This window comes from Bolinopsis microptera, chromosome 2, assembly GCF_026151205.1.
Source record: "Bolinopsis microptera isolate Bmic1 chromosome 2, MBARI_Bmic_1.0, whole genome shotgun sequence".
In the NCBI taxonomy this organism is placed as follows: domain Eukaryota; kingdom Metazoa; phylum Ctenophora; class Tentaculata; order Lobata; family Bolinopsidae; genus Bolinopsis; species Bolinopsis microptera.
Window position 1 is genome coordinate 1,254,324 of NC_087073.1, and position 24,496 is coordinate 1,278,819.

The window sequence follows — 24,496 nt, forward strand, 5'->3', positions numbered from 1 at the left end:
CGGCTGAAAGTTGGGTTATATTGAAACGTCGATGACCGCATCAGCCAACTCATATTATTATTTCGATCGTCCAAAAGACTCAAAAAAAGGTTTTAAATAAACACTGGGGGGGGGGGGGGGGGCCGAACACTTATCCCCAACCATAACCCGGCCGGGGCTAACTATGACTCTGACTTCAATCCTAGCCCTGTTGTAAATCATAAACTTCTCCAACTTGACCAGGATTCTTTTTTAACCGTGGCTTAGGTGTCCCTAGGTTCCCTTCATGAAAATGGCAAATATACCTGAGATCCTGATCGCCTCTATATCTCCTGTTGAATGTTTTGTTTGGGTTTTGGAGTGGTCGCCATTGCTAGGAGCTTTACCCTCATGACTATTGATGGGCACTGTGCTCTTCTCTTTTCATCTATAAGTATAATCATATTATCTTCGACTTAAGTATTAACTATACTAGCAGGAACCCGTATAACCCTAAAATGGTGTCAAGACTCAAGAGACTAAAATAATTATTACCTATTTAATTCGCGTTTTTGACACCACTTGGGGGTCCAAATTTTGGGCTCTAAAACTCCTATTCCTTGGTTATTTTTTCATGCTGATTTGAAGGCCATTAAAGCATTTGACCCAATCAAAAAAGTTTCAGTTGTATATCTTTTACGGTTTTTGCGGAATGTCGCGTTAAAGTTGATGCCGTGGTGTCAGTAAAATGGCACGGATAAACACATCCATATATATCGTCTCGCTTTATATATAGTAAGATAGTTAGTGTTACAAGGGGTGAAGCGCCTTGTTATTATTATTGTTTTTTTAATTTGAAAATTTAATTAATCATTATATATATAAATTAAGCGTTACATTTCAGCCATGCAAAATTACAATGACATATTTTGATATACTAATTGATAAATGGTACTGCAATATAAGTTGCTTAATGTTTGGCCGGATGACAACTAACGAGAAAAATAAACTTGATTACATAATAATTAATTCGGCTGAACTAACACATAGCAAGAGCCACATTAACGTTGGGGCCGTCTACTAAATTTGAATGACAAACATTAACAAGAAATCAAACATATCATAAATAATTATAAGGATTTTGTTCTATACAATTCCGTCACAACTGATAAAGAAAAAAGAAAGGGACAAGCAGATAGGAAATTGGACGGACAGAATTGTAACCAACAAAAACACAGACTCATAAGACTGATGAGCTAATCTGGCCAGACTGTATCGGCAGCCCAGAGGTACTTGATCAGTTTGGCCTAAAAAGTAGAAATCCGCTCTGGCTGCCGGATACATACTGGTAGACTATTCCAATTCAGCATAGATCTATGAAAGAAGCTATTTCGGAAGGCATCCGAGCAGGGCACAGTGGTACTCATGTAAGTTGAAGTATCCGACCTATCAATTATTTGAGCATTGTGCCTAGTGTATCGGGTGCCCTCTGGACGGCATAGGACTATATATGTAGGGAGCGAAACTGGAATTATGCTATTCACTATTTTATAGAAGGTCATAAGATTGTTATAAGCCCCACGAAAAACCTCACCGAACCTCCACGCGGTGTGGGGTGGGTGGCTCGAACGGGAGGTGCATGGGTGTTTCTAACCTATGCAAAGGAAGGGACTAGCCATCTCTACAACAAGGAAAGGCTCTAATAGCCTCTACTAACCTTAGAACCGCAGCATAACCGCTTTTCCCACAGGCAAATAACACCTTCCGCAGGAAACTAACACGCTCACAGGCCCCCACATGACGTGTAACCCCAGGATTTGGTTTTGTATCAGACACTGAAAACAACGATAGAGGAGCGGTCTACACGCTCACAGGCTACCATGTCTCGTGTAACCCCAGGATTTGACGGTACCGCGACAATTGACCCCCCGACAATTGACCCCCCGACAATTGACCCCCCGACAATTGACCCCCCGACAATTGACCCCCTATGTTATTACACTGGGGTCAATTGTCGCGAAATCTAGGGTTTAGTACGACAATTGACCCCCCTACAATTGACCCCCCGACAATTAACCCCCCGACAATTGACCCCCCGACAATTGACCCTCTATGTAATTACACTGGGGTCAATTGTCGCGAAATCTAGTGCTTAGTACGACAATTGACCCCCCGACAATTGACCCCCCGACAATTGACCCCCCGACAATTGACCCCCGACAATTGTAATTAAACTGGGGTAAATTAATCGGGTTAGGGTTAGGGTTAGGGTTAGGGCTGGGGTTAGGGTTAGGGTTAGGGTTGGGGTTAGGGTTAGGGTCAGGGACAGCTGTTCCTGGGTCAGGGTCATGGGTCAGGGTCAGGGTCAGGGTCAGGGTCAGGGTCAGGGTCAGGGTCAGGGTCAGGGTCAGGGTCAGGGTCAGGGTCAGGGTTAATTGTATTAAATTATATTTTCGGGGGTCAATTGTCGGGGGGTCAATTGTCGGGGGGTCAATTGTCGGGGGGTCAATTGTCGGGGGGTTAATTGTCGGGGGGTTAATTGTCGGGGGGTCAATTGTCGGGGGGTCAATTGTCGGGGGGTCAATTGTCGCCCACCCGATTTGACACGTTCACAGGCTACCATGTCTCGTGTAACCTTAGGATTTAAACACGCTCACAGGCTACCACGTCTCGTGTAACCCTAGGACTCTAACACTTAACAGACTCTAACACGCTCACAGGCTTCCACGTCTCGTGTACCCCAGGATTTGGTTTTGGATCGGACACTGAAAACAACGATAGAGGAGCGGTCTACACGCTCACAGGCTACCATGTCTCGTGTAACCCCAGGATTAGACACGTTCACAGGCTACCATGTCTCGTGTAACCCCAGTATTTGGTTTTGGATCGGACACTCAAAACAACGATAGAGGAGCGGTCTACACGCTCACAGGCTACCACGTCTCGTGTAACCCCAGGATTTAACACGCTCACAGGCTACCAAGTCTTGTGTAACCTTAGGATTTAACACGCTCACAGGCTACCACGTCTCGTGTAACCCTAGGACTCTAATACTTAACAGACTCTAACACGCTCACAGGCTTCAACGTCTCGTGTACCCTAGGATTTGGTTTTGGATCGGACAGTCAAAACAACGATAGAGGAGCGGTCTACACGCTCACAGGCTACCATGTCTCGTATAACCCCAGGGGCCAGGATTTTACACGTTCACAGGCTACCACGCCTCGTGTACCCTAGGATTTTGTTTTGGATCGGACACTCAAAACAACGATAGAGGAGCGGTCTACACGCTCACAGGCTACCATGTCTCGTGTAACCCTAGGATTTAACACGCTCACAGGCTACGACGTCTCGTGTAGCCCTAGGACTCTAACACTTAACAGACTCTAACACGCTCACAGGCTTCCACGTCTCGTGTACCCTAGGATTTGGTTTTTGGATCGGACACTCAAAACAACGATAGAGGAGTGCTAGTGGTCTACAGTGACGTTACAGGAACATTGCATACTCCTACGAGTTGCACTCCTACGAGTTGCATGTAGCAGGCCATGACCGTCCCTGGAAGTCCCTGTCTCCTCATCGTTAACCCGTAAGGGGTTGCACCAGGGGCGGTGGTAACAGAACTTCAAGACTCTCGGAGTCTGTTGTCGATATCTATGTATAATATAATTATGGTATATAACTTGGGAGTCTCTCTCTCTAGCAGCAGGAGTTGGAGAATGGGGACGCGTTGTGAAAGCCACCGCAAGGAAGGCTTACAGTCGACGCCGACCAATCAAAAGAAGAAGATTGTTATAAATAAACTTCTGTTTAACAGGGAGAATATTTAGTTTCTTTTGCTCTGTAGCAAGTTTATCGTCATTATAACTGGAGTAGGGTTCACCATTGATCCATTTAATAGCCCTCTTTTGGATAGCAACAAACTGTTGAAGATGAGTTGCAGATTGAGGGGACCATATGACAGAACAATGTTCAAATATAGACCTAATTAACGCTAAATAGAACGATCTTTTCTGCCTTTTATCAGTAGTGAAATGACATGTTCTCTTAAGTAGTCCAAGTCTTTAGTTAGCTTTGGAAACAAGCGCTTTACATTGTGCACCCCAATTAAACCTAGAGTTTATTGCGACTCCTAAATCTGACTGAGAGGGCACAAAGTCAATATCACTTCCAGAAAGTTTATAGAAGAAGGTATTGAATGGCAAGTTATCCAGCACGTTTCTTTGCAGGGACACAGAGAGGGCTTTGCACTTTTGTGGGTGGAACTTCATTCGATTTCTCACTGACCAATCATACAATCTATTGATGTAATTTTGGATTATGTGATGGTCAGGGTAACCAAGAATCTCCCTCCAAATTTTAGTGTCATCTGCATAAAGGGCGATATTGGTGCCTTCAGAGACACAGGAGAACATGTTATTTATAAATATTACAAACAATAAAGGGCCAAGTATAAAACCTTGAGGGACACCAGACCGAACTGGTAGAGAAGAAGACGTTTGGCCTCCTATCACTACTTGTTGCTGTCGCCCCTCAAGATAGGACTTAATAAATTTAAGCATTAGTCCATCGACATTAAAAATATTCTTTAATTTACTTAAAATGAGGTCATGCGAAACGCTATCAAAAGCTTTCGCAAAATCAAAATATATTATATCAGTCCTGGACCTGTTATTCAGTGCAAGTGCAAGATTGTCCGTGAAAGGTATCATTTGGGTTGTGCATGAATGTTTATAACAAAACCGTGTTGTCGGTCATCAAACAGATCAGAACATGCAGCGTATAATGCAGTCTTTATGCACCTTTCAAAGACTTTCATTACAAGAGATGTTAACGAGATAGGCCTTATCGCCCTTTTTGAAGACACCTTTTCAAAATGGGTTTAAATAGCGGCAGCTATATTAATTAATGATGTATGATTAAAGAGGCGACACAAAGAAGAACTTGTCAAAGGAAGAGACTGAGGACCTACAATTTTTTTGTAACTTGAGTGACTCAAAACAACAGAGTAACACCCTTGAAGAAAAGAAGTTCTTCCAGTTTGTCATGAAAACAGGAAGCAACCTCAAAAGCCGGTTGGTTAAGGTGAAAGACATAGCTCTGGGGAATAAGCACGGTCAAACAAAGCCGTGTATAAAGAAGAACTGTGCAACGTGTGAGTCTATTGATAATGTTACACAAATCAGCATCAATGGGAAACGGATAAAACCAGCACCAGGTACATGCATCACATACAACATTGTTATGATTGTTACTAACGTTGTTACCTACCTTAGCATGGAGCTTTAGCTTACTCTTATCACAAAGGTGAGAGTAGATATATTTCATTGCTGACTGAAGTGACTACGATCTACGCACCAGAAGAGTAAAGAGTGGAGACGGCTATGGAAGAACAAATGAAATCAGTGCAGGCCAGTTTGGTTTTGTTGTTGAAGCACAACAAGGAAATGTCTGAGAAGATCACAGCCCTGGAAGTAGAGAACCGGGAGATCAAGAAGAATGCTGGCAATGTTCAGGAGCGAATCCAGGAGAATAAAGCGAAGTGGGAGGAGATGAGAAAGGGAGCAGTAGAGTTGTTCCAGCGGATGACATTTGCACAAGAGGACTTGGCGAATGACAAGGTCGAGGCTGAATACTTTCAAAAGAGTTGCACAGATACAGTAATAGCCTGTACGAGGCTGACGTGCAGTTATGGCGGAGAAATGGCCCAAGGAAGCACCAAGGTGAAACAGGAGCCAATAGAGGAAGAAGTACTGGGGACGCCATACGGGCACGACTGAGAGGGTGTGACTCCCCATCCTACAGGGCTGGGAAGCTGACGCTTTGTCTGCAAGGTGAAGCATTTTACTACGTGAATTTTGCGAGCTCCATGCTAAGTCCGTGGAATTACTTGTAAGTAAGTTGAAGGATGCACAGGCAATCGAACTGAACATTTTTGGGTTTGATAAGAGTATCCAGGAGCCCAGGGAGACAATCAGTGACTACATGACCCGACTGCAAATGACGGTGAAAGATGCATACGACGGAGATAGCCAATTAGACCTTGACAGAAGGGTGGCATGGAAGTTTGTAAGTGGACTTGGGGAAGAGAGGATCAAGCGGAAGCTGCTAGAGGGTGGCTGGATGAAGTCACAGCAAGAGGCGAAACCCCTGGAGGACCTCCTGAAGGTAGCGGGGATAGCAAAGAAGACAGATGACACAGTGAAAGCCATGGGTAAGCATACCGGCAGCATCAACGCAGCACAAGAATATTCGGTTAGCGCGTGGGAGCAGAAGTTATCGTCATTTGGAGGAGACAGGAGGAAGCAATCGTCCGGCGAGTGAGGCCGGTCGAACAGGAGCAGCAGTTCGAGAGGAAGTGGTGGATCATCAGATGGGCTACCACTAGAGTTCCTCGCATGCTACTACTGTAAAAAGAAACACCGAGGGGGATGGTTTCACTGCCCAGTGCGAAAGAAGGAGGACCCTACGTGGATGCCGGCAAGGAGAGGTGACAAGGCTGGAAGAGGAAAGGGTACGGATTTTCGGTAGAGCCCCTTATAAACAGGCAGAATGATGGGGGCAAGGAGAAGACTGGAGAGCAACCTAGCAGCAGAGAAGGGGATGAGCATGACGTGAAACCTTGGGCATGTGCCAGAGTTTCGGGTCATTACTCCTGAGAAGGGCGGTAAAGGACGGCGGAAGCAGTTACAACAGATAAAGGGAGTCGCTTCAGAAGGTCTGAACTCGACACCATATATTAGAATTAAGTGTCGAATGCACGAATGGGGTCGAGGAAACTGCACTGTTCGATACAGGGGCTCAGTCCTGATCACAGGAGCCATCTCCTCCTCACCGACCTGTTACTTAGAGGTCCTCACCCAACTCCCCCCTCTTGACCTCAGGATTCACTCCATTTCTCTTAAAACTTTCCTCAGGCTTAACATCACTTCGTCCGCCTCAAACGGACTTAGAGACGGAAAGCTGACATCACACTCGATCCTTCTCAATGATCAGCTCAAGAAGATTCTTCCACCTCTTTCCCTTTTAGACATAGCACCAGCCTCACTCAACCTGTCACAATCCTTCAAAACGGATATACTCGAACGCTCGGTTGCCCTAGTTCAGATCCCTCTCCTTCATAAACCAGACACTCTAGTGGGGTACACTGACGGCTCGGTGAAGAACAACCTCGCAGGAGCGGGGTTCGTCCTCTATCTAAACTCATCAACTATTTCAGAACATTTCCACCAACTCGGAAACACCACAACCATCTTCCAAGCAGAGTTAGTAGGTACTGGCTTTACTCCACCTCTGTATCCACCTCTCCAAGACCTTTTACGAAGCTACTGAGCTCCACATATGTATCGACAGCAAAGCAGTTCTTCTTGCCTTATCGGTCACTATCACCCGATCCCACCTCATCCTAGACACTCTAGGAGCCCTCAACGCACTTAGCAGGACGCTATCCGTCACCCTTCACTGGGTACCGGCGCATAGTGGAATACAAGGCAATGATCTCGCAGATTCTCTGGCAAACAAAGGATCCGACTCTCCTCCCATTGGACCGCCTCCTTTTGCCCCTTACACTCACTCCTCTCTCTCTAATATTTTAGACAGTTACTTTTCTCGACTTCACTATAAACGAATAGTACTCTTCAGATCCTCCACTGATTTTCACCAATCCAACATTATTAGTTTCTTTGACAGACACCTTGACGTTAAACGGCATAATAGAGACAATACCAGAATTCTTACCCATCTATTCACAGGATGCAGTTATCTCAGATATTTCCAAAACAAGATTGGCAACGACCCCAACAGCATATGCAAAAAGTGTGATGAAGACAAGGAAACTACAGCACACTACCTCACAAGCTGTCCAGCATTCTCCATACACAGGAAATACTACCTTGGTAACTATACCATCAGAGAGGATGCCTTCCATCAAACCTTCTCTATCAGTAACATAGTGGGGTTCGCTAGAGCTACCAAGTATCTAGATTTCTATGAACCCCCTTAGTCTCTTTATCTTAGCCATAGTTGACGTAATTGTCCCTCTACCACAATCACCCTCCCCTCCCCAGATCGTGTTCAGACTTGCATCAGGTCCTGCTACTCAGCCAGTTCTAAGGGCTCTATAGTCCACTGGACAGACGGCACTCTTAGCTTGACCTAATGCTTCTCTCTCTCTCTCTCCCCCCCCCCCCCCCTTTTTTTCTTCTTTGTTGATTGTGGAAGGGACAACCACGTTACCTACTCAGTTTCCTTTTATTTCTCATTCACATGATTCAGTGACCTCCCCAGCCCTCTATATCTTTAACATGAGACCTCCCAGGACCATAGTATACCATACCAGACATTTCTTTAACTCCTCGTACAGCAAGGTAAATTCAACACGAAGAAGAAAAGAAATAGAGAGAAGAATACGACAGCCATGGACCTCTACAAAAGACTAACAGAAGGAACATCCCAGTTTGATCTTTCTGAACTATGCATCTTATATCGGTATAGTATTGATATCTATTTATTTCATATTGTTATTTCTTATCTTTGCTAGTTAATCAGGTTTTTGGGTACCGGGCCATCCTGGTTACCCTGCTATTGGCTGTTCCCCTGGCTTCTGCAGGTCTAGTTTACCCATATATATATACAGGGGCTCAGTGGTCATTAATATCTGAAGACTTACTAACAGAACGGGAGAAGGCTACAATGGAGAAATCGGCGCTATGTGGGAGGGGAGTATCCGGCGAAAGAATACCGGTCACGGGAGAGATACGAAGAACTGTCTCTGTGGGTGGACTGACTTTCGCCCACCAGCGATTCATTGTGGTTGAGGAGATTATTTGCTCGACAGGGACAAAAGGAAATCGCGGCATGTACGGAATCGCGATTTTTCCCATTATTTGCGACAAATTTTATGTATAGTTTAATGTATAGCCTGTTAAATCTCGCGGTATCGCGATTTTTGGCCAAAATAATCGCGAAATCCTTTTGTCCCTGTTGCTCGATGATATTGGGGATAGATTTCTGGTCTAGGATAGCCAACATATCATTAGACTTCAAAAAGAGTGTGATGACTATCAATGGTAACAGTGAAGAGATAGAGTTGCTATGCCACCCAGCCGCAAGCAGGAGCAGTGTCGCAGGGACCACTGAGGATGAGAACTTAGTGGAAGTGGTAATGGATGCCGAATGTAAGATCCCTACCAGGAGTGAGGCGTTAGTGACATGATGCTAGGAGTATATGGGTAAGGAGTATATGGTCCAACCGATAACGTTTGACGATAAGCTAGTGAGCACGCCTTACGGGATTGTTCTGGGAACAAAGAGCGGTAAGGTACAGATCAGGGTAGCAAATGTAGGAGAGGAAGAAGTGACCCTGACAGAAGGGAATCCCATTGCTACAGTTGAACTTGGGAACGTATGGGTATCGAACCACAACGCGGGTAAAGCGTTTACCAGGGCTACAAGGAAAGGTAAAGAAACGGAATTGAATGAGTTGGTGTGCAGTGAGCTGGAGCCGAGCAAGTAGGGTCAGCTTATAGGACTTCTAAACAGATATGAAGGTGTGTTCTATAAGGGAGGAGAGCTGCCTATTGTTATAGTGGGTGTGGAGCACACCATAAGGTTAAAGGAGGACAGCTCATCAGTAGTGAGCAAGCCAAGGAGGTTGTCAAAAGAGTTGGCCGATGACGTCCGTGAACAAGTCGATGAGCTACTCAAACAAGGAGTAGTCAGGGAATCTAACAGCCAATGGGCTTCACCCATAGTGTGTGCACGCAAGAAAGACGGGAGCCTGAGGATGGCGATTGATTATCGGATGACCAATGAGACGTCAAATACAGCGACATTACATCCAATACTGCTCATTGATGATCTTTTGGATAGGCTGGGGAAGGCTAAATACTTTGCAGTCCTTGATGCAAAGTCGGGATACCGCACCAGTTACCACTCTGTAGTCCGGAAGGAGGATTCGGAGACAACAGCATTTGTAGTACCATGGGGGCATTATGAGTTCGCAGGAAGAATCCCGTTTGGTTTGAAAGGTGCGGGATATTCGTTCCAAAGGATGATGTCAGTGATCTTGGGGAGTTCAAACTTCGTTGATGCACTGTGCTATTTGGACGACATCCTAGTTTGGGGGGAAACTTGGGAGGTATTCATGAAACGGCTCAAGAAGGTGTAGGAAAAGGTGAAGGATACAGGCCTGGCCTTGGCATCGAGGAGCATAGAGCACCCTCATAATGTACGAGAGCTTAGAAGGGCTTTAGGTGCGTTTGGCTACGTGCATTGTGGCTACCAGGATTGTCACAGATTGCTAGGCCATGTATATTGCGATCACGGACCAGCCGTATGCCCGGCTGAAGTGGACGGGGGAAATGGATGAATCATTTTCAACAATAAATAAATTGATTGCAGACGCAGTGTCGTTGAGTTTGCCCGACATGGATAAGCCATTCACCTTAGTAACAGACTGTAGTCAGATGGCAGCGGGAGCCATGCTGGCACAGAAGTGCATGGAAGCACCGGATACCTTGAAGCCTGTGGCATTCTACCACCACGCGTTATCCAAAGCAGAACAGGGATACTCAGCTACTGAGAAGGAGTTCTTGGCGATGGTTAAGGCGGTAGTGAAGTTCAGAGTGTATCTAGGCAAGCAGCTCAACCTTATTACGGACCACCTATCACTGAGTTGGCTTCGTTCACTTGAACCTGAGAATGACACGGGGAGAGGGGGACGTTGGCTAGACCTGATTCAGCAGTTTGATATGAAAGTCACTCATAAGAAAGGGAAAAGCCCAGAGATGAGAATAGCTGATTACCTTTCACGGGTCTAATGTGACGGAAATGTAGCTGTGAAAGACCGTAGTAGGGCCTGTCGTGATATCATGGATCGCTTAGGTTCCACCAGGATCTGGTAGTCCTCATAATTCTGCGGCCTCTATGTGTCGTCATCTCGCACAACTCCGAAAAACCGTTGTGAGTTTGGCATGTGAAAATTTGCAGTCCTCCAGACATCGATTGGGTTAACGAGTTGTCGTACGTCACCTCAAGATCGGGTGACAGGGGGCTGAACAGGCCAGAACCCAATTGATTGGGTCTGAGGTCACGTGATTATGAGCCTGAGGTCACGTGACTATGATGTCACCAGAGCTCGTTCTGCGTTTCCCGCTCTTTGGACCAGGTGAGCTTGCATGCTTATGAAAGTGGGTGTAAGTACAGCTGTACTGTAGTTACATCCAATTACCCCTAATAGAATGAAGATTTATTTTCTGACAGAAAGCTAGAAATTTACCAAAATATCGACTTAGTTCAAAATTTATTTTGATGATCACTCCTGACCTAAAATTGCACGAGAAATCGATTAAACTTGGTTTCAGAACTTAGCAATGCTTCCTTATGCCTTAAAATCCATTTTTATCGATACAATAAACATTTTGATCCTGTGGATTAATTAGTAACAGGTAACAAATGCACAAAAAAAACCATCGCACTTACATTGCATTCTTAACAGGTCGATTTCGAGTGACCAATAATCGTCGTGATGATATTTATACGTCATGCGTTCCTGATCATCATCAGCAATCAAGAGACAGGAGCGGCGATTGCTTTAAATCAACGGTTTACGTTATTTTTGTGAATTCGACCCCTGTTTTAACGGTTATCACACTTTGTCATTGAATGTATTGAGGATAGCTTTACAAATAAGAGGACCAGTAAATAAAATTGTCACAAGTGTTTCTCTCATTCACTTTCGATAAGACACAATGAAAATTCTTACTTAACCATAAGATTCGGAATTTTTCAACATTTGAAGAATATCGGCATTTTATAAAATGTAAGTTCAATTTTTACAAAAAATCAACGAATCGTATGGTCGACAGGTTCAAGTCTACTAGCAGGAACCCGTCTAACCCATTTTGACAGGTCACGGGACCACCACGAATTGAATTATAAAGATCTATCCAAATTCCACGAAGACTACGGACCAAGTTTAAATACTTCATTATAGTTGGATTCGGGAAGCAGTTCAATTGTGCTTTGCACGGAACAACTTATATCACGAGACCGCCATTTCTGTTGAACCGAGAGATTGCAAATCAAACTAGTTTCAATTTCAGATCACCTTTTATGTGTTCATTTGTGGTGGACTGGTCAGTATACAAACGTGGCACGTGCGGGTATATCTCTCAGTTTGAGTTACGAATTGCTTCATGCCTGAGTTAAGTAATTCTTTGTGGTAGACTTGCTTTCGATTAAAACTTCATTAAATGAAATCGCTTTAGGGACATGTGTCAAAACTTCATTACTACTAACGCGCACCAATTAGACACCACCCTTGCAGTTGCTCTATGTAGTCGAGTTTTTCTCAGTCAGATTTGGTTGACTGTTATTTCTTTTTGAGGTCTCGACAAACAGCTGATCATACGGTAGGCGTATGCGCGCTATATCTACGCCTTTGGCAAGATCATAGGACATAGAAGTTCAAGGAAATTTAACAACCATAACTTTAAACTTACTTGCTGGACAACAAACGCAGCCACGTCGTAATTCTCCCAATAACTGCTGTGTAGAAGAGCTGGCAGGATGAGAGAAGGAAAAGAGCGCAGAGCTTCAGGATAGCTTTACAAATAAGAAGACCAGTAAATAAAATTGTCACAAGTGTTTCTCTCATTCACTTTCGATAAGACACAATGAAAATTCTTACTTAACCATAAGATTCGGAATTTTTCAACCGTTGAAGAATATCGGGCATTTTTCAGAATTTGGCCGCCAAATTTTGTTAAAGGCCTAACTTAAAATTCTAATACAAAACTTAAGGTCATGAGGCGATTCTACGTCGATTCTGAAAATTTCATGAAAAAATATTGAAACCCTATTGAGTTCTATTGTTTTGAGCGAAGTCAGTTTTGCAAATATCGCGAACTGATATAATATGGGCGATTTTGTTCATTTTTGCAACTATTTGAACACAGAATCCACAGTTAGGTAGATATTGAGCTGATAATCATAGAGAATGTGTAGTATAGGCTTACCTTCCATATAAAGTTGGTTTCATTCAAAAATATGGATATTTGACCAATTTATGGGCCAAAATCGATCAAATTTGGTGCGTATGCCCAAATATGGTCATATGGTTTTTGGCTCATAACTCAGTCATTTTTTGTCCAATCTTGATGAAAATTCATATACGAGTTCAGGGGACCACTAGCTACAAACAGAGCACCTAAAATTTGGGTTTTGGGCATGTTCATGGTATTTGGCTAAATTGGGCCTGATTTGGACCAAATATGGGCGTGGCTGCCCCGCGGGCACCGTTTGGCGGTTGGGGTCCGGGACCCCCTCAAAAGTTCGGTCACCGGTCCTAGTTTGTTGGTTAACTATCTCGAAACTAAGTTTCACAAAAAAAATCAGGGTGAACCCCCCCCCCCCCCCCCCCCCCCCCTTAAGGCATAAGGAAGCATTGTTGAGTTCTGAAACCAAGTTTAATCGATTTCTCGTGCAATTTTAGGTTAGGAGTGATCATCAAAATAAATTTTGAGCAAAGTCGATACTTTGGTAAATTTCTAGCTTTCTGTCAGAAAATAAATCTTCATTCTATTAGGGGTAATTGGATGTAACTACAGTACAGCTGTACTTACACCCACTTTCACAAGCATGCAAGCTCACCTGGTCCAAAGAGCGGGAAACGGAGAACGAGCTCTGGTGACGTCATAGTCACGTGACCTCAGGCTCATAATCACGTGACCTCAGACCCAATCAATTGGGTTCTGGCCTGTTCAGCCCCCTGTCACCCGATCTTGAGGTGACGTACGACAACTCGTTAACCCAATCGATGTCTGGAGGGCTGCAAATTTTCACATGCCAAACTCACAACGGTTTTTCGGAGTTGTGCGAGATGACGACACATAGAGGCCGCAGAATTATGAGGACTACCAGATCCTGGTGGAACCTAAGCGATCCATGATATCACGACAGGCCCTAAGACCGTAGCGAAGTTTTTGTCGTGATGACCGCTGGAGGCGAGGAGGCGATAACTGTCAGTCGAGAACAGATCCTGAGCGAGCAGAGCAATGACGCAACAGTACAGATGATGCGTAAGCTACTCCAAAAAATAAGGCAGAATAATCCAGGAATAGATATCCTGCTGCAATATGAACAGTACATTCACAGTAATCACAAAATTGTGAATAATACCTTAAATAAGTTGTTATAACAAATAAAACTGTGAAATTAAACAGCCCCCACCAGATGCAGGGAACCTCAATCAGTACATGTTATAAAATATTTTAAAATTAAAGGGAGTAGTTTAAATAGCACAAGTGCCATACAGTAATTGCGTGCCTCAAGTAAATGTTAAAGAGTTGTAAGTGTCTTTCTAAAAATCTCGCTAAAGTTAATACAGTAATACCTCAATTTACCACAAAGTTTGAGAGAAAGGAAGTGGCAGTGGTTAATCGGGGTTTTGATAGTTTACATAATGTATTCGAAGCCCTGTTTAGGGAAAGGAAATTTCTGTGGTAATTCGGGTGTGCAGGAAATTGGGAGAAATAAATTTGGGATCACTGTAGTTCAATCTTTCAATGACATTTCTTTTCGATATGTAAACGTCTATTTGCATTAATGGGCATTTTTTTCTAAAACTTCCACTTTGGTGAAACTTTTAAATCAATAGAAAGCATCAAAAAATGATTGTTTGTTGTTTAAAAAGGTCTCAAATGCCAGACTCGATAAGGGTTTACCGTTAAATGCAAATTTTAGTTCATGAAAAGTGCAGCTGAAGTCTGCTGTAAATTTTGCTCCAATTATTTACCTTTTTCTCAAGTCTTACTTCGACAAGTAGGAATAATACTATCGATTTAAATTTACCGCAATTTGGTTTGTACTTTTAGTGTATAAGTATTAATCAAGTGATAAACTTGTGACAAGTATTACTTCATATTAAAAAAATCTACCTTCAAAAGTATGTAATGTAAGTCACAATATTGCCACCAAAGTTTTTTTCCCGACAAATAATCGAATCTAGCCACAATCGAATTCTCAGACCTATCTCTACTACCTTCAAGGACGATAGATCAATTACTGCATGATTGCTAGTGGGTTAAATGTGCCTGTAATTAAGTGTATAAAGTAGTAATGTAAGTCACAGTGTAATGTAAGTCACAATGTAATGTATGTCACACATACCAAAACGACACCTTAAAATCCCTGCTGAGCAACAATACAGTTCAGACTTAATGTAGTTCGACTGTTCTGTTTCATACAAATTCACCTGTAAAAGAACGCGAACTAGGAAGTTGAAAAAACTTCCTATTTGTGAACTGTCTTTGCTGTGTTGTGTTGCTGTCTAAGATTGTCGATTAGGCTGTATCAAAAAACACAAACATGGTCCAATAATTGATGCACCTTCAAAAAAGTTGCATTAGGTCATTGTGAGTTTGGAAAAAAAAATTTAGAGTTCAACTCCAACCTTATATCGTGGTATTTTTCGTTTCCATGGTAACCATTCTGTCGCGGTCGCGTTTACTGTTCAATTAAATTCATATCTGGAGAACCATACCACTTAGAGAACTGTGTTATAGCTTAAAAGAACCGGAATAGCCAAGTTTATATTCAACTTATCAATCAACTATATGCCTACAACCTTTATTTTTTGAGTTAAAGGCAATAATGTATTTCGTCGATATTATTAAAATATAATTTCAAGTAATTGGGGATTATTACATTTATGTGTTATGTTATTACCAAATGAGCAAGTAGAATCAAAAAAATTTTGTATTCCAAATTAATATCACACGAAAATGAATTTTTATCTTGGTTTCAGGAGATAAAGTAATGTAAGTCACAAATGTCTGTAATGTAAGTCACAAATGTATGAGGGTGATGTACGTAATAAACGAATGAACGAATCTTAAACTTAGCATTTTTTAGCAGCCTAAGGCCTCAAATTTGCAGAAATTTTAGATGAAAGCTGCTATCTGACATATTCGAGATAGAATTGCAGTTTAAATACACCTAAGTCCGAAAATCAAAGTCTATCCTGTAATGTAAGTCACACTTTTTTGGCAGGCGATTGTGTAAAATTTCCTTAAGACACAGACTAAATTATACCTGCATTGTTCTGAAGAGATTCCGGATACGGAAATAAATACCAAAATATCATCTCATCATGCATGGTTACCGAGTCATGACTCCTCAAAGGTAAAAATTTGCTATCTCGGTAATGTAAGTCACAAAAAAAAGCCCTAATATGAACTTCTTCGCCTTGGTATTTTAGATTTAATTTAGACGAGCAAGTGTTGATAGTTGGATAATATACGGTATGAGCAAGTGTATTCACTTTCCTGCATAATTTAAAATATAAAGATATTTTCACCAATATAAATCGTCGTAATATATTTCTGATAGGTGTAGATTTATAAAATGAAATAAGACGAGCAATGTGTCCATTGGTTGAGTTCTTTACTAGAATGAACACGTTGATGTTGGACAATATGAACCTTTTGAGAACATTTATATGAGCATTCATTACACTTGTAGGGTTTCTCACCAGAGTGAATAAGCTGATGTCTGACAAGGCTACTTTTATGAGAACAGGTATATGAGCATTCCTTGCACTTATAGGGTTTCTCCCTTGTGTGAATACGTTGATGTAGGACAAGATGACCTTTTCGAGAACATGTATACGAGCACTCTTCACATTTAAAAGGTTTTTCTTGGGTATGAACTTTCTGATGTATCAAAAGTGAAGATTTTAATGAGCAAAAATAGGAGCAACCTTCACATTTGAAAGGTTTAGCTACGTGTAGGGTATCTTTGACTTGTTCTTTTTATCCGATGATTCCGAAGAACTCGGCGGTTCATAAGAATTTAAATTGTCATCAGCCATTTCCTTATGGTGTTCTCTAACATGTTCAATAAAGAACGTATCATAAAGGAAATGAGCTTTACATGTGGGACAAATAAAACCATGTGACTTCCCGGTGGCTTCCTCTAGCTCACACTTTATTTCCTTCTTTATAACATAGTCAAGAATCTCAGTCTTCACTTCATCTTTAACAGTTACGGTTGGAGATGTAGTATCTGAATTCGACATGGCAATCTTTCCTGTGAACAGATTCAAGAGGTTAAGCATTGAATTTCATAGATTAGCAATAAGAGTATAATAAGATGTCACAACTTTACTCGTATTTTGTAGTTTTGCAACTTGTTAAAGCTACTCCAAAAAATAAAGCAGAATAATCCAGGAATATATATTATCCTGCTGCAATATGAACAGTACATTCACAGTAATCACAAAAGATGAAACTCTTCTCAAAATTAGTGAATTATACCTTAAATAAGTTGTAAAACATTCAAATTTAAATACAAATTTATAACAAATAAAACTGTGCAATTAAACAGCCCCCACCAGATGCAGAGAACCTCAATCAGTGCATGTTATAAAATATGTTGAAATTAAAGGGAGTAGTTTAAATAGCGCAAGTGCCATACAGTAATTGCGTGTCTCAAGTAAATGGTAAAAAGTTTTTAGTGTCTTTCTAAAAATCTCGCTAAAGTTAATACAGTAATACCTCAATTTACCACAAAGTTTGAGAGAAAGGAAGAGGCAGTGGTTAATCGGGGTTTTGATTGTTTACATAAGGTATTTGAAGCCCTGTTTAGGGAAAGGAAATGGCTGTGGTAATTCGGGTGTGCAGGACATTGGGGAGAAATAAATTTGGGATCACTGTAGTTCAATGTCATTCCTCTTCGATATATGTAAACGTCCATAATTTGCATAATGAACTTCTTCGCCTTGGTATTTTATAAGATTTGATTTAGAAGAGCAAGTGTATTCACTTTCCCGCATAATATAAACTATTAAGATATTTTCACCCATGTTAATCTTCGTAATATATTTCGATTATAAAATGAAAGAAAACGAGCATTGTGTTCATTGGTTGAGTTCTTTACTAGAACGAACAAGCTTATGGTGGACAAGGTGAACCTTTTGAGAACATGACGTATATGAGCATTCCTTGCATTAAAAGGGATTTTCAACCGTGTGAATGTGCTGATGCATGACTAGACTGTTTTCACGAGAACAAGCATATGAGCATACCTTGCATTTAAAGGGATTTCCACCCGTGTGAATACGCTGATGTCTGACTAGACTGGTTTTATGAGAACAAGCATATGAGCATTCATTACACTTGTAGGGTTTCTCACCAGAGTGAATACGCTGATGTATGACAAGGCTACCTTTACGAGAAGAGGTATATGAGCACTCATTACACTTGTAGGGTTTCTCACCAGAGTGAATACGCTGATGTATGACAAGATTACCTTTACTAGAACAAGCATATGAGCACTCATTACACTTGTAGGGTTTCTCACCAGAGTGAATAAGCTGATGTTTGACAAGGCTACATTTTTGAGAACAAGCATATGAGCATTCATTACACTTGTAAGGTTTCTCACCAGAGTGAATACGTTGATGTAGGACGAGATGACCTCTTCGAGAACATGTATATAAGCACTCTTCACATTTAAAAGGTTTTTCTTGGGTATGAACTCTCTGATGTATCAAAATTGAAGATTTTAATGAGCAAGAATAAGAGCAAACTTCACATTTGAAAGGTTTAGCTACGTGTAGGGTATCATTTGAATTGTTCTCTTTATCCGATGATTCAAAAGAACTCGGCGGTTCATAAGAATTTAAATTGTCATCAGCCATATCCTTATGGTGTTCTTTAACATGTTCAATGAAGAACGTATCATAAGGGAAATGAGCTTTACATCTGGGACAAATAAAACCATGTGACTTCCCGGTGGCTTCCTCTAGCTCACACTTTATTTCCTTCTTTATAACATAGTCAAGAATCTCAGCCTTCACTTCATCTTTAACAGTTACGGTTGGAGATGTAGTATCTGAATTTGACATGGCAATCTTTCCTGTAAACAGATTCAAGAGGTTAAGCATTGAATTTCATAGATAAGCAATTAGAGTATAATAAGATGTGACAATTTTACTCGTATTTTGTAACTTAGCAACTTGTTAAAGCTACTCCAAAAAATAAGGCAGAATAATCCAGGAATAGATATCCTGCTGCAATATGAACAGTACATTCACAGTAATCACAAAAGATAACTCTTCTCAAAATTAGTGAATTATACCTTAAATAAGTTGTAAAACATTCAAATTTAAGTGCAAATTTATAACAAATAAAACTGTGAAATTAAACAGCCCACACCAGATGCAGAGAACTTCAATCAGTACATGCTATAAAATATGTTAAATAAAAGGGAGTAGTTTAAAAAGCACAAGTGCCATACAGTAATTGCGTGCCTCAAGTAAATGTTAAAGAGTTGTAAGTGTCTTTCTAAAAATCTCGCAAAAGTTAATACAGTAATACCTCAATTTACCACAAAATTTGAGAGAAAGGAAGTGGCAGTGGTTAATCGGGGTTTTGATAGTTTACATAATGTATTTGAAGCCCTGTTTAGGGAAAGGAAATTTCTGTGGTAATTCAGGTGTGCAGGACATTGGGGAGAAACAAATTTGGGATCACTGTAGTTCAATGACAATTCTTTTCGATATGTAAACGTCTATTTGCATTATGAACTTCTTCGCCTTGGTAATTTAGATTTAATTTAGACGAGCAAGTGTTGATAGTTGGATAATATACGGTATGAGCAAGTGTATTCACTTTCCTGCATAATTTAAAATATAAAGATATTTTCACCAATATAAATCGTCGTAATATATTTCTGATAGGTGTAGATTTATAAAATGAAATAAGACGAGCATTGTGTCCATTGGTTGAGTTCTTTACTAGAATGAACACGTTCATGGACAAGATGACACTTTTGAGAACATTTATATGAGCATTCCTTGCACTTGTAGGGTTTCTCACCAGAGTGAATACGCTGATGTCTGACAAGGCTACTTTTATGAGAACAGGTATATGAGCATTCATTACACTTGTAGGGTTTCTCGCCAGGGTGAATTAGCAGATGACTGACAAGGCTGCTTTTACTAGAACAGATATATGAGCATTCCTTGCACTTATAGGGTTTCTCCCTTGTGTGAATACGTTGATGTAGGACAAGATGACCTTTTCGAGAACATGTATACGAGCACTCTTCACATTTAAAAAGTTTTTCTTTGGTATGAACTCTCTGATGTATCAAAAGTGAAGATTTTAATGAGCAAGAATAGGAGCAAACTTCACATTTGAAAGGTTTAGCTACGTGTAGGGTATCATTTGAATTGTTCTTTTTATCCGATGATTCGGAAGAACTCGGCGGTTCATAAGAATTTAAATTGTCATCAGCCATATCCTTATGGTGTTCTTTAACATGTTCAATGAAGAACGTATCATAAAGGCAATGAGCTTTACATGTAGGACAAATAAAACCATGTGACTTCCCGGTGGCTTCCTCTAGCTCACACTTTATTTCCTTCTTTATAACATAGTCAAGAATCTCAGTCTTCACTTCATCTTCAGTTACGGTTGGAGAAGTAGTATCTGAATTGGACATGGCAATCTTTCCTGTAAACAGATTCAAGAGGTTAAGCATTGGATTTTAAAGATAAGCAATTAGAGTATAATAAGATGTGACAACTTTACTCGTATTTTGTAATTTTGCAACTTGTTAAAGCTACTCCAAAAAATAAAGCAGAATAATCCAGGAATATATATTATCCTGCTGCAATATGAACAGTACATTCACAGTAATCACAAAAGATGAAACTCTTCTCAAAATTAGTGAATTATACCTTAAATAAGTTGTAAAACATTCAAATTTAAATACAAATTTATAACAAATAAAACTGTGCAATTAAACAGCCCCCACCAGATGCAGAGAACCTCAATCAGTGCATGTTATAAAATATGTTGAAATTAAAGGGAGTAGTTTAAATAGCGCAAGTGCCATACAGTAATTGCGTGTCTCAAGTAAATGGTAAAAAGTTTTTAGTGTCTTTCTAAAAATCTCGCTAAAGTTAATACAGTAATACCTCAATTTACCACAAAGTTTGAGAGAAAGGAAGAGGCAGTGGTTAATCGGGGTTTTGATTGTTTACATAATGTATTTGAAGCCCTGTTTAGGGAAAGGAAATGGCTGTGGTAATTCGGGTGTGCAGGACATTGGGGAGAAATAAATTTGGGATCACTGTAGTTCAATGTCATTCCTCTTCGATATATGTAAACGTCCATAATTTGCATAATGAACTTCTTCGCCTTGGTATTTTATAAGATTTGATTTAGAAGAGCAAGTGTATTCACTTTCCCGCATAATATAAACTATTAAGATATTTTCACCCATGTTAATCTTCGTAATATATTTCGATTATAAAATGAAAGAAAACGAGCATTGTGTTCATTGGTTGAGTTCTTTACTAGAACGAACAAGCTCATGGTGGACAAGGTGAACCTTTTGAGAACATGACGTATATGAGCATTCCTTGCATTAAAAGGGATTTTCAACCGTGTGAATGTGCTGATGCATGACTAGACTGTTTTTACGAGAACAAGCATATGAGCATACCTTGCATTTAAAGGGATTTCCACCCGTGTGAATACGCTGATGTCTGACTAGACTGTTTTTATGAGAACAAGCATATGAGCATTCCTTGCACTTGTAGAGTTTCTCCCCTGTGTGAATACGTTGATGTTGGACAAGATTACACTTGTGAGAACATTTATATGAGCACTCATTACACTTGTAGGGTTTCTCACCAGAGTGAATACGCTGATGTATGACAAGGCTACCTTTACGAGAAGAGGTATATGAGCACTCATTACACTTGTAGGGTTTCTCACCAGAGTGAATACGCTGATGTATGACAAGATTACCTTTACTAGAACAAGCATATGAGCACTCATTACACTTGTAGGGTTTCTCACCAGAGTGAATAAGCTGATGTTTGACAAGGCTACATTTTTGAGAACAAGCATATGAGCATTCATTACACTTGTAAGGTTTCTCACCAGAGTGAATACGTTGATGTAGGACGAGATGACCTCTTCGAGAACATGTATATAAGCACTCTTCACATTTAAAAGGTTTTTCTTGGGTATGAACTCTCTGATGTATCAAAATTGAAGATTTTAATGAGCAAGAATAAGAGCAAACTTCACATTTGAAAGGTTTAGCTACGTGTAGGGTATCATTTGAATTGTTCTCTTTATCCGATGATTCAAAAGAACTCGGCGGTTCATAAGAATTTAAATTGTCATCAGCCATATCCTTATGGTGTTCTTTAACATGTTCAATGAAGAACGTATCATAAAGGAAATGAGCTTTACATGTGGGACAAATAAAACCATGTGACTTCCCGGTGGCTTCCTCTAGCTCACACTTTATTTCCTTCTTTATAACATAGTCAAGAATCTCAGTCTTCACTTCATCTTTAACAGTTACGGTTGGAGATGTAGTATCTGAATTTGACATGGCAATCTTTCCTGTGAACAGATTCAAGAGGTTAAGCATTGAATTTCATAGATAAGCAATTAGAGTATAATAAGATGTGACAATTTTACTCGTATTTTGTAATTTTGCAACTTGTTAAAGCTACTCCAAAAAATAAGGCAGAATAATCCAGGAATAGATATCCTGATGCAATATGAACAGTACATTCATAGTAATCACAAAAGATGAAGCTCTTCTCAAAATTAGTGAATAATACCTTAAATAAGTTGTAAAACATTCAAATTTAAATGCAAATTTATAACAAATAAAACTGCGAAATTAAACAGCCCACACCAGATGCAGAGAACCTCAATCAGTGCATGTTATAAAATATGTTAAAATTAAAGGGAGTAGTTTAAATAGCACAAGTGCCATACAGTAATTGCGTGCCTCAAGTAAATGTTAAAAAGTTTTTAGTGTCCTTCTAAAAATCTCGCAAAAGTTAATACAGTAATACCTCAATTTACCACAAAGTTTGAGAGAAAGGAAAAAGCAGTGGTAAATCAGGGTTTTGATAGTTTACATAAGGTATTTGAAGCCCTGTTTAGGGAAAGGAAATGGCTGTGGTAATTCGGGTGTGCAGGAAATTGTGGAGAAATAAATTTGGGATCACTGTAGTTCAATGACATTTCTTTTCGATATGTAAACGTCTATTTGCATTATGAACTTCTTTGCCTTGGTATTTTAGATTTAATTTAGACGAGCAAGTGTTGATAGTTGGATAATATACGGTATGAGCAAGTTTATTCACTTTCCCGCATAATTTTAACTATAAAGATATTTTCACCAATATAAATCATCGTAATATATTTCTGATAGGTGTAGATTTATAAAATGAAAGAAGACGAGCATTATGTTCATTGGTTGAGTTCTTTACTAGAATGAACACGCTCATGGTGGACAAGGTGAACCTTTTGAGAACATGTATATGACCATTCATTACACTTGTAGGGTTTCTCACCAGAGTGAATTAGCTGATGTCTGAGAAGGCTACATTTTTGAGAACAGGCATATGAGCATTCCTTGCACTTGTAGGGTTTCTCACCAGAGTGAATACGCTGATGTCTGACAAGGCTACTTTTATGAGAACATTTATATGAGCATTCCTTGCACTTGTAGGGTTTCTCACCAGAGTGAATACGCTGATGTATGACAAGGCTACCTTTATTAGAAGAGGTATATGAGCACTCATTACACTTGTAGGGTTTCTCCCTTGTGTGAATACGTTGATGTAGGACAAGATGACCTTTTCGAGAACATGTATACGAGCACTCTTCACATTTAAAAAGTTTTTCTTGGGTATGAACTCTCTGATGTATCAAAAGTGAAGATTTTAATGAGCAAGAATAGGAGCAAACTTCACATTTGAAAGGTTTAGCTACGTGTAGGGTATCATTTGAATTGTTCTTTTTATCCGATGATTCGGAAGAACTCGGCGGTTCATAAGAATTTAAATTGTCATCAGCCATATCCTTATGGTGTTCTTTAACATGTTCAATGAAGAACGTATCATAAAGGCAATGAGCTTTACATGTAGGACAAATAAAACCATGTGACTTCCCGGTGGCTTCCTCTAGCTCACACTTTATTTCCTTCTTTATAACATAGTCAAGAATCTCAGTCTTCACTTCATCTTTAACTGTTACGGTTGGAGATGTAGTATCTGAATTGGACATGGCAATCTTTCCTGTAAACAGATTCAAGAGGTTAAGCATTGAATTTTAAAGATAAGCAATTAGAGTATAATAAGATGTGACAACTTTACTCATATTTTGTAATTTTGCAACTTGTTAAAGCTACTGTCGGCCTGTGTTCCGAGGCAATTATACTCCACTGGGTATAGTTAAAGAGTGTTCAAAGGATTAGCACAAGCACATGTAGTTAACAATGTATCCTGAGAGATAACAAAGTTAAGGTAACAGTATATAAGCCAAAGGTCCTATAATATAAACTAATGTGTAATATATAGGACTGGAAATATATAGCCTGACACTACTCCAAAAAATAAGGCAAAATAATCCAGGAATATATCCTGCTGCAATATCAACAGTACAATGTACATTCACAGTAATCACAAAAGATGAAACTCTTCTCA

The 24,496-nt window shown here is 40.2% G+C and overlaps 1 protein-coding gene across 1 annotated transcript; it reads right to left on the bottom strand.

Moving 5' to 3' along the window:
• Nucleotides 1–17,968: 17,968 nt before the first annotated feature.
• LOC134812059 (zinc finger protein 674-like) lies at nt 17,969–24,077 on the bottom strand. The gene is made up of 7 exons (XM_063819246.1): nt 23,951–24,077; nt 23,447–23,563; nt 22,257–22,394; nt 20,346–20,480; nt 18,750–18,879; nt 18,406–18,502; nt 17,969–18,250 (listed from the first exon to the last, which is right to left on the bottom strand). Exons 1-7 carry the CDS (start codon nt 24,075–24,077, stop codon nt 17,969–17,971), a joined length of 1,026 nt encoding a protein of 341 aa, XP_063675316.1.
• Between the last annotated feature and the right edge of the window lie 419 nt (nt 24,078–24,496).

Coding starts and splice junctions, on each gene's coding strand:
- LOC134812059 (XM_063819246.1), bottom strand. CDS start 24,077: ATGTCCAATTCAGATACTACATCTCCAACCGTAACAGTTAAAGATGAA. Junction 20,481..22,256: donor AGCCACCGGGAAGTCACATG/GTTTTATTTGTC, acceptor ATCTGTTTACAG/GAAAGATTGCCATGTCCAAT. Junction 18,251..18,405: donor ACATCAACGTATTCACTCTG/GTGAGAAACCTT, acceptor GTCATACATCAG/CGTATTCACTCTGGTGAGAA.